Source organism: Orbicella franksi, unplaced genomic scaffold (genome assembly GCF_964199315.1).
Source record: "Orbicella franksi unplaced genomic scaffold, jaOrbFran1.1 SCAFFOLD_43, whole genome shotgun sequence".
Lineage (NCBI taxonomy): Eukaryota > Metazoa > Cnidaria > Anthozoa > Scleractinia > Merulinidae > Orbicella > Orbicella franksi.
The window spans coordinates 35,023-53,481 of record NW_027670917.1 but is presented as its reverse complement, the minus strand read 5'-3'; the positions used below and the strand labels follow the sequence as shown (position 1 = coordinate 53,481).

Genomic DNA, 18,459 nt, shown 5'->3' with positions numbered 1-18,459 from the left:
GAGAGGACACATTCGTGCTGAGTGTAACTTCCTCAAAGCTGAAAGAACAATGCAGAGTAAATCTTATAAATATATGTTTGATGTCACTTTATGGTACCTATAGTTTTGAGAATAGCTTTTGCAGAAACGACCATGTATTCGCTGTGTTACACTGTAAATCTGCACAGAATTAAAGCGTGAGTGTGTAGGTTTGGCGAAACTGTGACAGTCCCCCCCGGTTTTGCTGGGTGGTTCTGAGTAATAGTAATAATAAATAGTAATAATAAAATAATAAATGAACACAAAAATATGCCAGTAATTAAAAATAAACGTATAAATAATGATAACTCCAATAATAGTGAAAATAATAGTACAAGACAAGTTTCTTGCTCTCACAATCTACAACACTACAGTCAATCTCACACTACAGCATCAAGTGTGTTGAGCCAGCAAAAGACAAACAGTGTTATGATTTAAGTCATAATGTCTTTTAGCTAAGATTTGCTTCAAGTATCTGCGTGCCTTACACTTTTCCGTATCTTTTTTCCCACCAGTCATGTTGTCAAGGAAGCATTGGTTACGATATGGTTTCTCGCTTATTTTTAACAGAAGATTGCCTTTATTCTGATTTGATTTCAATCTTGTATGAGAAGAAGTTGATTTAGATATGATCTCCTTTTTCTAAAGATTATTTTTTATCTGTATAGACTTCCTTATGGCTGGAGTGACTGTTTTCTTCATCGGTTGCTATCGACAATCGATATGGATCAAATTGTTAATTAAGCAAATTGTTCATGGATTCAATGAATATTTCGTTAACAGTGCACCTCACCTTGCTCAGAAAATAACAGCTAACACCAACTGATCATTCAAATACCACTTGAAGGGAAATTACATGGATTTAGTGCTCTTGTCACCTGACTGCCAACAAGACCGAAATCAAGAAGGAATTAGAAATAACGACTGCGATCGATAACAAAGAATTTGCCAGTGATTAGCCATCTGATCGAAGAATATTGTCATCTGCGTCTACACTTTTAAGTCGGCAAACGACTATCATAAGTCATCACACCAACTATCAAAATTAAAAGATAAATAATAAATAGTAATAATAAAATAATAAATGAACACAAAAATATGCCAGTAATTAAAAATAAACATATAAATAATGATAACTCCAATAATAGTGAAAATAATAGTACAAGACAAGTTTCTTGCTCTCACAATCTACAACACTACAGTCAATCTCACACTACAGCATCAAGTGTGTTGAGCCAGCAAAAGACAAACAGGGTTATGATTTAAGTCATAATGTCTTTTAGCTAAGATTTGCTTCAACCTGGGAGGAAGGAATCCACTAAGCATGCTTTGATTGAACTGGTTGACAAAACAAAAGACATCAAATGCAAGCTAGTGTTTTTTTTGGCTAAAATTGAAATCTGTTTTCGACTCGTCCCTTATTTTTTTTCAAATTATTCCGCCCGAGTCTGTTATCAACTTAGCACTCTCTTGCATGGCTGGCAGAGAGGAGATAGTTCGTAGGTAATGTGAGAGGGATGGCGACATGCTTGCACCCCTCTGGGCCCTGAGGTGATTGGCTTGGGGGGAGGGGGGGTCACTTTGGATTCTCAGAAAAATAGTTTTTAATTTGTGGTGCGGACATTACGTTATGTCCGGAACTTTGAGACCTTTTTCAGTAATTTACATTACTTTTAAGTGAGATTTATGCTGGAGTTTTGGATTGATTGATATCAAAATTATTTTAGTAAAAAAAAAACAAAAAACCTGGCCTGGTAGGTTTTCTCTGCTCAGAAATTAAGAGGGTTTAAGTGTTGTGGACATTAAACATTTTCATCAGCACTGCCACTAATAATAATAATAATAATAATAATAATAATAATAGTAATAATAATAATAATAATAATAATAATAATACTTTATTCAAATACAGAATACAAAGAGTATTTGAAAAGGAGGACCATGAGGTTATCCCTATCTAGGTCCCCTAACTAAAATTACAATCTAAAATTTAAGCAATGAAACGAACCTTTCTCATCTCAGAGAATCAAGCAAAGAGGCATGTACTGGCTTACAAGCAGTGTCAATTACCTAAGTTTTATCACAAAAGTACTGCATCAAGCGTGTTCATGCAGCCAGCAAAATACAAACAGCGTAATGATTCAAGTCATAATGTCTGTAAGACACTCGAGAACCTTCTCAAATTAATTGCCCAAAGGTATCGGGAGCATCGTGGACTCGCAACGCAGAATCACCCTTAGACTGAACTTCTGCGTGCCTTACACTTTTCCGTATCTTTTTTCCCACCAGTCATGTTGTCAAGGAAGCATTGGTTACGATATGGTTTCTTGCTTATTTTTAACAGAAGATTGCCTTTATTCTGATTTGATTTCAATCTTGTATGAGAAGAAGTTGATTTAGATATGATCTCCTTTTTCTAAAGATTATTTTTTATCTGTATAGACTTCCTTATGGCTGGAGTGACTGTTTTCTTCATCGATTGCTATCGACAATCGATATGGATCAAATTGTTAATTAAGCAAATTGTTCATGGATTCAATGAATATTTCGTTAACAGTGCACCTCACCTTGCTCAGAAAATAACAGCTAACACCAACTGATCATTCAAATACCACTTGAAGGGAAATTACATGGATTTAGTGCTCTTGTCACCTGACTGCCAACAAGACGGAAATCAAGAAGGAATTAGAAATAACGACTGCGATCGATAACAAAGAATTTGCCAGTGATTAGCCATCTGATCGAAGAATATTGTCATCTGCGTCTACACTTTTAAGTCGGCAAACGACTATCATAAGTCATCACACCAACTATCAAAATTAAAAGATAAATAATAAATAGTAATAATAAAATAATAAATGAACACAAAAATATGCCAGTAATTAAAAATAAACGTATAAATAATGATAACTCCAATAATAGTGAAAATAATAGTACAAGACAAGTTTCTTGCTCTCACAATCTACAACACTACAGTCAATCTCACACTACAGCATCAAGTGTGTTGAGCCAGCAAAAGACAAACAGTGTTATGATTTAAGTCATAATGTCTTTTAGCTAAGATTTGCTTCAAGTATCTGCGTGCCTTACACTTTTCCGTATCTTTTTTCCCACCAGTCATGTTGTCAAGGAAGCATTGGTTACGATATGGTTTCTCGCTTATTTTTAACAGAAGATTGCCTTTATTCTGATTTGATTTCAATCTTGTATGAGAAGAAGTTGATTTAGATATGATCTCCTTTTTCTAAAGATTATTTTTTATCTGTATAGACTTCCTTATGGCTGGAGTGACTGTTTTCTTCATCGGTTGCTATCGACAATCGATATGGATCAAATTGTTAATTAAGCAAATTGTTCATGGATTCAATGAATATTTCGTTAACAGTGCACCTCACCTTGCTCAGAAAATAACAGCTAACACCAACTGATCATTCAAATACCACTTGAAGGGAAATTACATGGATTTAGTGCTCTTGTCACCTGACTGCCAACAAGACCGAAATCAAGAAGGAATTAGAAATAACGACTGCGATCGATAACAAAGAATTTGCCAGTGATTAGCCATCTGATCGAAGAATATTGTCATCTGCGTCTACACTTTTAAGTCGGCAAACGACTATCATAAGTCATCACACCAACTATCAAAATTAAAAGATAAATAATAAATAGTAATAATAAAATAATAAATGAACACAAAAATATGCCAGTAATTAAAAATAAACATATAAATAATGATAACTCCAATAATAGTGAAAATAATAGTACAAGACAAGTTTCTTGCTCTCACAATCTACAACACTACAGTCAATCTCACACTACAGCATCAAGTGTGTTGAGCCAGCAAAAGACAAACAGGGTTATGATTTAAGTCATAATGTCTTTTAGCTAAGATTTGCTTCAACCTGGGAGGAAGGAATCCACTAAGCATGCTTTGATTGAACTGGTTGACAAAACAAAAGACATCAAATGCAAGCTAGTGTTTTTTTTGGCTAAAATTGAAATCTGTTTTCGACTCGTCCCTTATTTTTTTTCAAATTATTCCGCCCGAGTCTGTTATCAACTTAGCACTCTCTTGCATGGCTGGCAGAGAGGAGATAGTTCGTAGGTAATGTGAGAGGGATGGCGACATGCTTGCACCCCTCTGGGCCCTGAGGTGATTGGCTTGGGGGGAGGGGGGGTCACTTTGGATTCTCAGAAAAATAGTTTTTAATTTGTGGTGCGGACATTACGTTATGTCCGGAACTTTGAGACCTTTTTCAGTAATTTACATTACTTTTAAGTGAGATTTATGCTGGAGTTTTGGATTGATTGATATCAAAATTATTTTAGTAAAAAAAAAACAAAAAACCTGGCCTGGTAGGTTTTCTCTGCTCAGAAATTAAGAGGGTTTAAGTGTTGTGGACATTAAACATTTTCATCAGCACTGCCACTAATAATAATAATAATAATAATAATAATAATAGTAATAATAATAATAATAATAATAATAATAATAATACTTTATTCAAATACAGAATACAAAGAGTATTTGAAAAGGAGGACCATGAGGTTATCCCTATCTAGGTCCCCTAACTAAAATTACAATCTAAAATTTAAGCAATGAAACGAACCTTTCTCATCTCAGAGAATCAAGCAAAGAGGCATGTACTGGCTTACAAGCAGTGTCAATTACCTAAGTTTTATCACAAAAGTACTGCATCAAGCGTGTTCATGCAGCCAGCAAAATACAAACAGCGTAATGATTCAAGTCATAATGTCTGTAAGACACTCGAGAACCTTCTCAAATTAATTGCCCAAAGGTATCGGGAGCATCGTGGACTCGCAACGCAGAATCACCCTTAGACTGAACTTCTGCGTGCCTTACACTTTTCCGTATCTTTTTTCCCACCAGTCATGTTGTCAAGGAAGCATTGGTTACGATATGGTTTCTTGCTTATTTTTAACAGAAGATTGCCTTTATTCTGATTTGATTTCAATCTTGTATGAGAAGAAGTTGATTTAGATATGATCTCCTTTTTCTAAAGATTATTTTTTATCTGTATAGACTTCCTTATGGCTGGAGTGACTGTTTTCTTCATCGATTGCTATCGACAATCGATATGGATCAAATTGTTAATTAAGCAAATTGTTCATGGATTCAATGAATATTTCGTTAACAGTGCACCTCACCTTGCTCAGAAAATAACAGCTAACACCAACTGATCATTCAAATACCACTTGAAGGGAAATTACATGGATTTAGTGCTCTTGTCACCTGACTGCCAACAAGACGGAAATCAAGAAGGAATTAGAAATAACGACTGCGATCGATAACAAAGAATTTGCCAGTGATTAGCCATCTGATCGAAGAATATTGTCATCTGCGTCTACACTTTTAAGTCGGCAAACGACTATCATAAGTCATCACACCAACTATCAAAATTAAAAGATAAATAATAAATAGTAATAATAAAATAATAAATGAACACAAAAATATGCCAGTAATTAAAAATAAACGTATAAATAATGATAACTCCAATAATAGTGAAAATAATAGTACAAGACAAGTTTCTTGCTCTCACAATCTACAACACTACAGTCAATCTCACACTACAGCATCAAGTGTGTTGAGCCAGCAAAAGACAAACAGTGTTATGATTTAAGTCATAATGTCTTTTAGCTAAGATTTGCTTCAAGTATCTGCGTGCCTTACACTTTTCCGTATCTTTTTTCCCACCAGTCATGTTGTCAAGGAAGCATTGGTTACGATATGGTTTCTCGCTTATTTTTAACAGAAGATTGCCTTTATTCTGATTTGATTTCAATCTTGTATGAGAAGAAGTTGATTTAGATATGATCTCCTTTTTCTAAAGATTATTTTTTATCTGTATAGACTTCCTTATGGCTGGAGTGACTGTTTTCTTCATCGGTTGCTATCGACAATCGATATGGATCAAATTGTTAATTAAGCAAATTGTTCATGGATTCAATGAATATTTCGTTAACAGTGCACCTCACCTTGCTCAGAAAATAACAGCTAACACCAACTGATCATTCAAATACCACTTGAAGGGAAATTACATGGATTTAGTGCTCTTGTCACCTGACTGCCAACAAGACCGAAATCAAGAAGGAATTAGAAATAACGACTGCGATCGATAACAAAGAATTTGCCAGTGATTAGCCATCTGATCGAAGAATATTGTCATCTGCGTCTACACTTTTAAGTCGGCAAACGACTATCATAAGTCATCACACCAACTATCAAAATTAAAAGATAAATAATAAATAGTAATAATAAAATAATAAATGAACACAAAAATATGCCAGTAATTAAAAATAAACATATAAATAATGATAACTCCAATAATAGTGAAAATAATAGTACAAGACAAGTTTCTTGCTCTCACAATCTACAACACTACAGTCAATCTCACACTACAGCATCAAGTGTGTTGAGCCAGCAAAAGACAAACAGGGTTATGATTTAAGTCATAATGTCTTTTAGCTAAGATTTGCTTCAACCTGGGAGGAAGGAATCCACTAAGCATGCTTTGATTGAACTGGTTGACAAAACAAAAGACATCAAATGCAAGCTAGTGTTTTTTTTGGCTAAAATTGAAATCTGTTTTCGACTCGTCCCTTATTTTTTTTCAAATTATTCCGCCCGAGTCTGTTATCAACTTAGCACTCTCTTGCATGGCTGGCAGAGAGGAGATAGTTCGTAGGTAATGTGAGAGGGATGGCGACATGCTTGCACCCCTCTGGGCCCTGAGGTGATTGGCTTGGGGGGAGGGGGGGTCACTTTGGATTCTCAGAAAAATAGTTTTTAATTTGTGGTGCGGACATTACGTTATGTCCGGAACTTTGAGACCTTTTTCAGTAATTTACATTACTTTTAAGTGAGATTTATGCTGGAGTTTTGGATTGATTGATATCAAAATTATTTTAGTAAAAAAAAAACAAAAAACCTGGCCTGGTAGGTTTTCTCTGCTCAGAAATTAAGAGGGTTTAAGTGTTGTGGACATTAAACATTTTCATCAGCACTGCCACTAATAATAATAATAATAATAATAATAATAATAGTAATAATAATAATAATAATAATAATAATAATACTTTATTCAAATACAGAATACAAAGAGTATTTGAAAAGGAGGACCATGAGGTTATCCCTATCTAGGTCCCCTAACTAAAATTACAATCTAAAATTTAAGCAATGAAACGAACCTTTCTCATCTCAGAGAATCAAGCAAAGAGGCATGTACTGGCTTACAAGCAGTGTCAATTACCTAAGTTTTATCACAAAAGTACTGCATCAAGCGTGTTCATGCAGCCAGCAAAATACAAACAGCGTAATGATTCAAGTCATAATGTCTGTAAGACACTCGAGAACCTTCTCAAATTAATTGCCCAAAGGTATCGGGAGCATCGTGGACTCGCAACGCAGAATCACCCTTAGACTGAACTTCTGCGTGCCTTACACTTTTCCGTATCTTTTTTCCCACCAGTCATGTTGTCAAGGAAGCATTGGTTACGATATGGTTTCTTGCTTATTTTTAACAGAAGATTGCCTTTATTCTGATTTGATTTCAATCTTGTATGAGAAGAAGTTGATTTAGATATGATCTCCTTTTTCTAAAGATTATTTTTTATCTGTATAGACTTCCTTATGGCTGGAGTGACTGTTTTCTTCATCGATTGCTATCGACAATCGATATGGATCAAATTGTTAATTAAGCAAATTGTTCATGGATTCAATGAATATTTCGTTAACAGTGCACCTCACCTTGCTCAGAAAATAACAGCTAACACCAACTGATCATTCAAATACCACTTGAAGGGAAATTACATGGATTTAGTGCTCTTGTCACCTGACTGCCAACAAGACGGAAATCAAGAAGGAATTAGAAATAACGACTGCGATCGATAACAAAGAATTTGCCAGTGATTAGCCATCTGATCGAAGAATATTGTCATCTGCGTCTACACTTTTAAGTCGGCAAACGACTATCATAAGTCATCACACCAACTATCAAAATTAAAAGATAAATAATAAATAGTAATAATAAAATAATAAATGAACACAAAAATATGCCAGTAATTAAAAATAAACGTATAAATAATGATAACTCCAATAATAGTGAAAATAATAGTACAAGACAAGTTTCTTGCTCTCACAATCTACAACACTACAGTCAATCTCACACTACAGCATCAAGTGTGTTGAGCCAGCAAAAGACAAACAGTGTTATGATTTAAGTCATAATGTCTTTTAGCTAAGATTTGCTTCAAGTATCTGCGTGCCTTACACTTTTCCGTATCTTTTTTCCCACCAGTCATGTTGTCAAGGAAGCATTGGTTACGATATGGTTTCTCGCTTATTTTTAACAGAAGATTGCCTTTATTCTGATTTGATTTCAATCTTGTATGAGAAGAAGTTGATTTAGATATGATCTCCTTTTTCTAAAGATTATTTTTTATCTGTATAGACTTCCTTATGGCTGGAGTGACTGTTTTCTTCATCGATTGCTATCGACAATCGATATGGATCAAATTGTTAATTAAGCAAATTGTTCATGGATTCAATGAATATTTCGTTAACAGTGCACCTCACCTTGCTCAGAAAATAACAGCTAACACCAACTGATCATTCAAATACCACTTGAAGGGAAATTACATGGATTTAGTGCTCTTGTCACCTGACTGCCAACAAGACGGAAATCAAGAAGGAATTAGAAATAACGACTGCGATCGATAACAAAGAATTTGCCAGTGATTAGCCATCTGATCGAAGAATATTGTCATCTGCGTCTACACTTTTAAGTCGGCAAACAACTATCATAAGTCATCACACCAACTATCAAAATTAAAAGATAAATAATAAATAGTAATAATAAAATAATAAATGAACACAAAAATATGCCAGTAATTAAAAATAAACGTATAAATAATGATAACTCCAATAATAGTGAAAATAATAGTACAAGACAAGTTTCTTGCTCTCACAATCTACAACACTACAGTCAATCTCACACTACAGCATCAAGTGTGTTGAGCCAGCAAAAGACAAACAGTGTTATGATTTAAGTCATAATGTCTTTTAGCTAAGATTTGCTTCAAGTATCTGCGTGCCTTACACTTTTCCGTATCTTTTTTCCCACCAGTCATGTTGTCAAGGAAGCATTGGTTACGATATGGTTTCTCGCTTATTTTTAACAGAAGATTGCCTTTATTCTGATTTGATTTCAATCTTGTATGAGAAGAAGTTGATTTAGATATGATCTCCTTTTTCTAAAGATTATTTTTTATCTGTATAGACTTCCTTATGGCTGGAGTGACTGTTTTCTTCATCGGTTGCTATCGACAATCGATATGGATCAAATTGTTAATTAAGCAAATTGTTCATGGATTCAATGAATATTTCGTTAACAGTGCACCTCACCTTGCTCAGAAAATAACAGCTAACACCAACTGATCATTCAAATACCACTTGAAGGGAAATTACATGGATTTAGTGCTCTTGTCACCTGACTGCCAACAAGACCGAAATCAAGAAGGAATTAGAAATAACGACTGCGATCGATAACAAAGAATTTGCCAGTGATTAGCCATCTGATCGAAGAATATTGTCATCTGCGTCTACACTTTTAAGTCGGCAAACGACTATCATAAGTCATCACACCAACTATCAAAATTAAAAGATAAATAATAAATAGTAATAATAAAATAATAAATGAACACAAAAATATGCCAGTAATTAAAAATAAACATATAAATAATGATAACTCCAATAATAGTGAAAATAATAGTACAAGACAAAGCATCAGTTTTAAAGCAGTTGATAGATACCACAGCTTACTAAGTGATGAAAAAAAAAATACCCAGTGTAAATGACTGATTTTAAAAACTTATTTCTCGATCGAGTCACTCTCGTGGAAAATCGTCATGGTTATGATTAATTGTAAACATCCTTCATCCGAAACATGTAAATTTAAAGGTTGTGTGGTCTCTTTTCACTGTTTGATTCCACCTCTACACGTTTAAGTCGGCAAAAGACTATCATAAGTTACCACACCAACTATAAAAATTAAAAGATAAATAATAAATGGTAATAATAAAATAATAAATGAGTACAAAATATCCCAGTAATAAAAAATAAACATATAAGTAATGATAACTCCAATAATAGCGAAAGTAATAATACAAAATTAAAGGATAACTGAGCATCAGTTTTAAAGCAGTTGATAGATACCACAGCTTACCTAGTGATCAAAAAAAATACCCAGTGTAAATGACTGATTTCAAAAACATATTTCTCGATTGAGTCACTCTCGTGGTTATGACTAATTGTAAACATCCTTCATCCGAAACATGTAAATTCAAAGGTTGTGTCCCCTCTTTTTTTACTGTTTGATTCCACGTAAATTTGGCAAGATTAACTGGTGACAAGCAAAAAATTATACGCCCTGACATGTCTCAAATCAGGGCTGACTTTCGACGCTGCTTAGTTTCATTTTTTTCCGGCGATCGAGACAGTACAAACTTAGAAAGCACTGTTTACCTGAGCAGAAAAATCCTCAAAAGTGAACTTGCCGCCATTGGGATCAGGATCGCGTGCCTTGCAATCAGCGGTAGGTCACGACAACCTCACGTAAGGCCTACCGAAAAGTCTCCCCGTCCTCAGATGAATGTCCCAAGAAATGTAATTATTACCCTCACTACGATTATTACGATCATTATTACAGGTGAATTTATGAAATTTCATATATTTGAGCTTCCCCTTCAATGTGTAATACAACAATATTATTAGATTCGGTGTTTGTGATATCCAGAACAATCAAGATCTCGGTATCCGCATATCACAAAAGACCTCGTCCAATGGCAATTATTGTTCACCATTATTATCGTGAGGATGATGGTGCCAGCAGAGAGAATTTACATTTTGACGGTCCAAGTCCACAGACCTGATTTCTCGTTCTTCCATAACTCGATAGAAACATGGCACACGTTTTCAGTTTCTTAAAAAGGCCATCTTCGATACATCAACATTCTTACATGGCATTCTTACATGGTTCTCAGGACAAACTTCTCAAATGTTCTGTATTCTTTTCGGGATCGGGAGAGGAAAGCAACTCAAAAATAAAAATTTTGCAATTTTGACCTGAAAACCTCAGAGCCATGTTAGAATATCGATACATTGAACGCGGCCTATCGGAACTTTAGTAAAAGAGGTACTTGTCGCTACCGTATGGCAAAGACAATAGAGGCGCACACAGAATTTACTGTAAGGCAAACCACCAACATGATTTAATCAAGTCCTTCGGGAGTGAGAACTAACTTGATTACATGGTACTTTAAAATATTCTGATAAAAGTATACAACTCCTGAAAAAGGCATCAAACCAGGGTGTGTAGTCTGCGATTTAATCCCGACAAAATTCAATTCCGACTTTAAAAGCGAACTGGTTGGAAAATTCTTAAATTATGGCAACACTGGAAACATGACTGAGAAAGTCCCTCCATTTGTCATCACGTTGGAGGAGCCAGCGTTGCTGAAAATATTGTCAATTAGCTAGCCTTTCATGATGGCTTCAAGTCCTTTTGGAGTGAGAAGTAACTTGATTCAAAGTACTTTAAAATGTTCTAATAAAAGTATAAAACTCCTCCCACCAGGGGCCGGCATTATTGAAAATATTGTCAATTAGCTAGTCTTTCATGATGGCTTTGTGGATCTGCCGTCTCGACGTCTGAAGCCGATAAACTCCCGGGCGATTTTTGGCTGCTTGGACTGACACCGGAGTCAGACTACCAACGCTTTCATACCACTGTTGGCCGTCGAGTTCCAGTTTGTACATGTTTGCTGATACGGCTTTGTACCAAAGCAAACTGACCTCTCCATTTTCCTGCACACAATGAACTTGGGCAAGGAGAATTTTCGGGGCATTCACAGTGCTGGTGTCTTCTACACAAGCCACAAAATCTCCCGGCTGGAACTGACAAGGCTCGACTGGTTGTGCGGCCACGACTCCCTCTTCCTGGCTTCCCTCTGCAAAGTCCCTGGCCAGGTCGACAGCAAGCCGCTTTCTCTCATTGCAAGTACGTCGGTCATAAGTCTGCTGTGCTTGTCTGGTTGAATGTCTCAGTGCGGCAGCCAGCGAGGATTTAAGCGCGTCGGTACAGTTGCTATGAGAAACAAACAAAGAAACAAACAATTATTTTTCAGACAGGAGTCCACCGTAAAAAAAATTCGGCAACACGCAAAAGTTTTAATATTTTGTCGATCCCAAAGAGAGGATTTGATACAGTAAAAACCAGTGTGTAAGAACCTAGGGATTTAAGAACCTTCAGGCAGGAATTTGCTTTTTTAATACCCCAAAATATAAGACCCTGTTTAGCCAAACAAATTCCAACAGGTTCTTACATGTGGGGTTTGACTAGTTAATTTGAATATTTTTTTCACCAAAAACCAAAAAGGTGATCAAGAGTTTTGAAAATTGAATTGTTAAATGAAACTCAAAATGCACAATGTATGCTAAATCTGAACTGTTATTATGAAACAATTATTGCTACAATTTACAGAATGTATCATTTCTATGTAATCTTGGTCTTGGTTCAAATGCTCCATGCACGTATCCTCTTGCAGTTTGATCATACATTTTATATACAGTACTGTATCATTGATCAATTAATGTTGTTGGACATTTGGCAACATGGGTACATTAATAAATATTTATAATGAAGAACAGACCAGATTTTATACTACTTTCTGATAATCAACAACAACGTCTACTCTGTAGAAATTAAGAACCTAATTAAGAACCTACTTAGCCTAAACTGTCAATAAGTACCCCATAATACAAGAACCTGTTATGCCAAACTCTGAAAAAAGTAGGTTCTTACACGCAGGTTTTTACTGTACCATATCCAGCTCAGCTTTCTTTTTTGGGACAAAGGGCGTTCCACAAATCAAGCTCTCGAGAATCTGACTTTTAGTTTTACGGATCTGGAAACGATGAACGAGTCATCGAAACATCATTCCAAATGATCGCCACCAATCTTTACTCTCAATTGTTCACTCAAACCCTCTGTTATTATGAAACAAAAACAACAACAACCGCAAAAGCCACAATGCCTATATATTTCACAGGAAAATGTGGCCTTCAATCAGCAGAATTAAAGATGGTTTATAGATCACTTTTAAAACCAAAAAATTAATATGACTCCAAACGAGAAATTCCCCCACTCCGAAGAGGGACCCTGACTGAATACAAATTGAAAACTGGAGTAAGCAAATGAGAGAATGCTGCATTCTGTAGGCCCATGATTAAAATAGTCTCATCAGAAAACGATTTTACTACGGAACCTCTTATTGACAAATTCTAAATCTAAGGAATGTCAACTTACTCTTGAGAATAGGCCCATGTGATGAATGAGGACCGAAGCATGTTCACCGAGACCAATTTTCCAGTAAGTCCATAAAACACATTCTTCAGGTGGGCAGAGAATGCAGCTGAAGTGAAGGCATCTCCATTTTTGTTCTGTAGGCAAAGGGGAAACAACAATCAATTTATTAAAGTGCCACTATGATGAAATTCTCCATATCCATTTTCTTACATTTTCGTACAGAATAGGTGTTTCCTAGATATCTTGCCAAATTTCAATCAGTTACGCACATTACAACTTGCTCTTTATGGACCTTTATTTCCAAGAATTTACGACCACCATTAATTTTCCTTGTTCCAAGTCTTGGTTGAGAATTTGAGAAAATGACGTCATTTTCTGAAAAATACCACACGGGTTGAAATTATAATAACAATTAACGTGGAGAATTGCACGAATATGCGATCCAAAGTTTTTGTTATTCCTTATGTGAATTGCTGTGCCAATTGTTATTATAATTTCAACCCGGGTGAAACTACCAGGGGTGAGAGATCGAACTGTTTCACCCCAGAGAAAAGCAACACATTCCAAACTCACCCCTGCAGGGGTGAAAACTCCCCTTGGAAAACCCCAACACTTGCAGAGATACCCCCCAAAGGATTGTAAACTGGCTTCAGACATTCCAACACACCCCGGGAGAATTCTCCTGAGAGTGCAAAAGTCCCTGAACACTTGTTTTAGGTATGGAAAAGTCCCCTTTCAGAGCTGTAAGCTATTTCTTACGACAATATGCCCAGAATTTCCTTCTCGATATCCATTTATTTTACATTTGCACAGAATAGGTCTTTCCTAGATATCATGCCAAATTTCAATCTATTACCAACATTAGAACTCGTGGTTTATGGACCTGTATTTCCGAGAATTTACGGCCGCCATCAATTTTCCTTGTACCAAGTCTTGGTTGAGAATTTGAGAAAATGACGTCATTTTCTGAAAAATACTGCACAGGTTGAAATTATAATGACAATTAATGTGGAGAATTGCACGAATATATGAGCCAAAGGTTTTGTCATTCTTTATGCGAATTGCTGTGCTAATTGTTATTATAATTTCAACCCGGGTGAAACTACCAGGGGTGAGAGATCGGACTGTTTCACCCCAGAGAAAAGCAACACATTCAGAACTCACCCCTGCAAGGGTGAAAACTCCTCTTGGAAAACCCCAACACTTGCAGAGACACCCCCCAAAGGATTGTAAACTGGCTTCAAACATTCCAACACACCCTGGGAGAATTCTCCTGAGAGAGGAAAAGGTCCTAAACACTTGTTGTAGGGATGGAAAAGTCCAATTTCAGAGCTGTAAGCTTTTTCTTAAGACAACATGCCCTGAAATTTCCTTCCCTTACCTTTATGGTTAGGGTTAGGGTTAGGGTTAGGGAGGAATCTTGGCTGGGCCAAAGTAGGGTGTTTAAATCAATTTCCTCACCCCAAAAGTTTGAAAAACTTGAAAAGCTTGAAGCTTGAAAACATTGATTTTCACCTCTCTCAAACAGGAAAACCGATCACCAGTATAAAAAAAACATACCGCATCAGATGAAACCGCTAAAAGCCAGCAAGATAACAACACCCAAGATAATAATGGCCAGTTGCAAGTTCCCATGAACACTGAAAACAGCAGTGCCTAAAAATCATAAATGACATAGAAACAGTAATTACACATCGTGATAAAAAAGACCCTTCAATTAGTAAACAATTTCATCAACCTTTTGTTTTATTGCAAGGATATTCTCTATTGCCTTACTTTGTTAACAAGTTCATGTTGTGTTTTTGGAGGAGCCCTTCAATTTTTGTTCTGTTGTATTGCAAGGACATTTTGTATTACCTTACATTATTAACGAGTTCATGTCTTTTTCTGGAGAATATTACATTTTGAATACCATTACACCAAGTATTACTAAATGCTTTTATAGTGTGCATCCTTGTAAAATGGACACCCTTAAAACAAAATTTTCAATAAGACAATTTATGCTGTCATAAATTTAGTGAGGACAATGACTAGTATATAACCCTTGAACAGTAGCAACTCTACTCAGTCCCACATAATGAATGTGTGGAATAGTTGTTCTAGTGTTGAAGTTGACAACTAATTTTGACAATGTTGACAACTAGTTTCAATGAAGATCTGCCACAGGATGAGCTAGAGAATGGATTTTGAAGTAATCATCAATGACTTCTCTCATTGAAGAATATTTTTAGGTATGTTTTTTAGGATGTATTAGAAGAATGAAGTCACAGGTCAATCAGTCGATGGTCCTTGGGGTGAAATCATGATAAATGTTAAGCTTGAAGCTTGAAAACATTGATTTTCACCTCTCTCAAACAGGAAAACCGATCACCAGTATAAAAAAAACATACCGCATCAGATGAAACCGCTAAAAGCCAGCAAGATAACAACACCCAAGATAATAATGGCCAGTTGCAAGTTCCCATGAACACTGAAAACAGCAGTGCCTAAAAATCATAAATGACATAGAAACAGTAATTACACATCGTGATAAAAAAGACCCTTCAATTAGTAAACAATTTCATCAACCTTTTGTTTTATTGCAAGGATATTCTCTATTGCCTTACTTTGTTAACAAGTTCATGTTGTGTTTTTGGAGGAGCCCTTCAATTTTTGTTCTGTTGTATTGCAAGGACATTTTGTATTACCTTACATTATTAACGAGTTCATGTCTTTTTCTGGAGAATATTACATTTTGAATACCATTACACCAAATATTACTAAATGCTTTTATAGTGTGCATCCTTATAAAATGGACACCCTTAAAACAAAATTTTCAATAAGACAATTTATGCTGTCATAAATTTAGTGAGGACAATGACTAGTATATAACCCTTGAACAGTAGCAGCTCTACTCAGTCCCACATAATGAATGTGTGGAATAGTTGTTCTAGTGTTGAAGTTGACAACTAATTTTGACAATGTTGACAACTAGTTTCAATGAAGATCTGCCCCAGGATGAGCTAGAGAATGGATTTTGAAGTAATCCTCAATGACTTCTCTCATTGAAGAATATTTTTAGGTATGTTTTTTAGGATGTATTAGAAGAATGAAGTCACAGGTCAATCAGTCGATGGTCCTTGGGATGAAATCATGATAAATGTTAATCGTTGACTCGGAATATAATGTAATAAATACAGTGAGATTAAAAGCATCTTCATGGATGTGGAGTGGTTAACCAAGTTACAACTCTATAAATTCTGGAAGTTGAACTGTGAGGCATGGATTTAGTAGTGGTGTAACTTTGGCAATTTTCAATCAATCATCTGCCGGGAGAATGAAAGATGATAGATTTGAACTGTTAGAGGTCTCATTAATATAAATTTAAAACACTCAGCCCAGCAGCACAATTAGAGCTGATCATATGTGGGACTGCTGTTACATTAGCTCTGAGGTTGATATAAGATTCGAGCTTTGCAAGTAGCAAGTCAGATGGCTTCAGAGTTCAAAAGCTCAACGACTACAAATCAGTAATATATGAAAGTGATAATTTTGCAGCTTAAGGCAAATGATAAAGTTGCCTTACTGTTAGAAAAATATTTATTTCTCTTTGAAAAAATACTGAATTAAAACTGGTAATAACTGTGGATGGAAGTAATTCCAAAGATCTCAGTTGACCGGGTTACTAGCATGATTTGATGCCCTAAACTATGCAATCACTCAGCTAAACAGAAAAAAATCTAAGAACAAACAAAGATCAAAATTGAACTGACTGTTCGGTAAATAATGGGATGGTGAAATCATGAATTATTCGAAACGTCAATACACTGTAAGAGATCTTTCTGTATTTTCTCACCCAACAATTTCAATATTACTACGATTAAAATTCGCTCTCTATAAATACGAAGATTTAGTCTGTAATTTGATTTTATCTCAGCACAATCCGTAGAAATCGAGGTCTTCCAAAGCGTAAATTCCTTGGAGACACATGCGCATGCCCCATGCATAACTAATGAGCAAATGAAACACGCTTGTGCTTCATTTGGGATTAATGTTTCTCAATAATTTTCATTGAAGTGTTGTGACTAATCTATAAAACTGTCTTTCGAAGGAAATACGAAAACAAATTGCATGCGTTGACCTCACAGCTTTGTTTGTTTTACGGTCAATTCGTATTGATGTGATGATGGTATTACCAGGGAAAAAGTCGGATAAGAATGAACATAACGCAACTAAAACAGCAATTATTAAAACGCTATCGAATACCTTTCTCGTCCCCGAGATCGCATGCGTTCACTTGTCTGCTTATCGACGATCCACTTCTCTGCGACTCAAGCCATTTCTCTCTGATGGCAAAAAGGGAAATTTAGCACTAACCAGATTCCGTGCCGCACTTGACATCGGACTCAGAGAACAAAAAGCATTTTACAGACTTTTTTCGACATGCCGCCATTGTCGGGCGAATTGAGCACGTCTTTTTCGACCACGTCATATGAAAGATAAGATACCACCCATATTTGGATCAACCTCGTCCCCAGGGCTTATTTGGATAATCACGATCAAATCGCTGAAAGTGAAAGGGAAACTTGTTATTTCAGAGCTGACCTGAATTGTTTTTGCGATTACTAAAATGGCAAAAGATTTTGTAAACAGTTTCGATCACAGTCCATTTTTGGTCGAGGTAAGACTATACTGAATAATAATGGCTTTTTCCAGCCGTAGAGAACTCCTTTTTTGCTTATATTAAGTTTACTTCAATTCACGGTTAAATTGTCCTAATCAAAAGAATAAATTTATCCTGTGTTTAAATTTTGTTTCTCCAAGCTGGATTAGCACTATCCAAGGATTAAACTAAAGGTTAAATTTAACCCACCTAGCGAGGTGAATTAACGTGCTAATCGGATGAAAATGCGGACAAACAAGTCAAAATGGCGGACATTTTGCTTAAAGTACTGGGCCCGGTACGGAATGCTCTGAGTAGTTACCAAATATGGACGGACCATTCTTCGGCGATACGCCAACTTTTTAGTTTTTTACACGACTAGTGCGAAGGAAGAAGTCTCAACATTTGTGCTCT

The 18,459-nt window shown here is 35.7% G+C and overlaps 1 protein-coding gene across 1 annotated transcript; it reads right to left on the bottom strand.

The window, feature by feature from the left end:
- Window positions 1-10,308: 10,308 nt before the first annotated feature.
- Window positions 10,309-17,783, bottom strand: LOC145476104 (uncharacterized). Its single transcript, XM_081455345.1, has 5 exons — window positions 17,760-17,783; window positions 15,794-15,889; window positions 14,964-15,059; window positions 13,404-13,555; window positions 10,309-12,182 (listed from the first exon to the last, which is right to left on the bottom strand). The coding sequence occupies exons 1-5, from the start codon at window positions 17,781-17,783 to the stop codon at window positions 11,705-11,707; spliced, it is 846 nt and encodes a 281-aa protein (XP_081311471.1). The 3' UTR covers window positions 10,309-11,704.
- Window positions 17,784-18,459: the final 676 nt, after the last annotated feature.

Excerpts from the sequence above, each read along its gene's own strand:
- LOC145476104 (XM_081455345.1), bottom strand. The coding sequence starts at position 17,783 with ATGTCAAGTGCGGCACGGAATCTG. Across the intron at positions 15,890-17,759 it reads CAAGTGCGGCACGGAATCTG|GCACTGCTGTTTTCAGTGTT; the intron begins GTTAGTGCTAAA and ends TATGATTTTTAG. Across the intron at positions 13,556-14,963 it reads TAGCGGTTTCATCTGATGCG|TTTCCCCTTTGCCTACAGAA; the intron begins GTATGTTTTTTT and ends AATTGATTGTTG.